Source organism: Calidris pugnax, unplaced genomic scaffold, assembly GCF_001431845.1.
Source record: "Calidris pugnax isolate Ruff unplaced genomic scaffold, ASM143184v1 scaffold324, whole genome shotgun sequence".
NCBI lineage: Eukaryota > Metazoa > Chordata > Aves > Charadriiformes > Scolopacidae > Calidris > Calidris pugnax.
This window is the reverse complement of record NW_015091153.1, coordinates 318,584-319,592: the sequence shown is the minus strand read 5'-3', so window position 1 is coordinate 319,592 and position 1,009 is coordinate 318,584. Positions and strand designations below refer to the sequence as shown.

Here is a 1,009-nt window from a genome sequence, read left to right as displayed (position 1 = left end):
AGAACCCACCAGCACCCCCCAGCACCCCCAGCACCCACCAGCACCCCTAGAACCCACCAGCACCCCCAGAACCCATCACCACCGCCAGAACCCATCAGAACCTCCAGAACCACCAGCACTCCCAGAACCCACCAGAACTCCCCAGCACCCACCAGCACCCCCAGAACCTCCCAGCGCCCGCCAGCACCCCCAGAACCCACCAGTACCCACCAGAACCCACCAGAACTCCCCAGCACCCACCAGCACCCCCAGAACCCACCAGCACCCCAAAACCCACCAGAACTCCCCAGAACCCACCAGCACACCTAGAACCCACCAGAACCCATCAGAACCTCCAGAGCCCACCAGCACCCCCAGAACTCCCCTGTACCCACCAGCACCCCCAAACCCACCCCATGGCTGTGGCCAACACTATACCAACCCTATGACCATGGCCAACTTTGGCTGCCCCATGGCCATGGCCAACCCTGTATCCTTTCGGTCACCACTGCCAGCCCTATAGCTCATGGCCAGCCCTATAGCCACCCCCCATAGCCATGGCCAGCCCTATAGCCCATGGCCATGGTCAATCCTATAGCCCATCCCATGGCCACAGCCAGCCCTATATCACCCCATGGCCATGGCCAACCCTATATTGACCCTCATGGCCATGGCCAACCCTATATCTACCCCATGGCCATGAGCACCCCTATACCTACCCCATGGCTACCCTGAGCCAGTGGCCAGCCCGTACCCCACGGCCACCACCCCATGGCCACGTCCACCCCATGCCACGTCCCCCTGTGGGGCGGGTGCCCACACCTGGTCCCTGGCAGGCGGGAGCAGGCGCTGGAGAAGCGTTACCCCGGGCTCTTCAAGCCACGGGCGCCGCGGGGGCTCCTGCACGGCAACGCCGTCGAGACCCTCATCAAGAAACGCAACGTCCCCCAGAAGCTCTCGCCCCACGGCAAGCGGTGCGTGGGTCCCCCGGGGGGGTCGTTGGGGGTAAACCTTGGTTCCTTTGGGGTGG

General features: G+C 64.2%; 1 protein-coding gene across 1 annotated transcript in view; it reads left to right on the top strand.

The window, feature by feature from the left end:
* The window catches only part of MAP3K12 (mitogen-activated protein kinase kinase kinase 12), a 38,188-nt gene that overhangs the window by 15,400 nt on the left and 21,779 nt on the right, over positions 1-1,009 (top strand). The window contains exon 8 of the mRNA XM_014959293.1: positions 816-953. Coding sequence (XP_014814779.1) covers positions 816-953 — 138 coding nt within the window. The remainder of the gene's footprint in view (positions 1-815; positions 954-1,009) is intronic.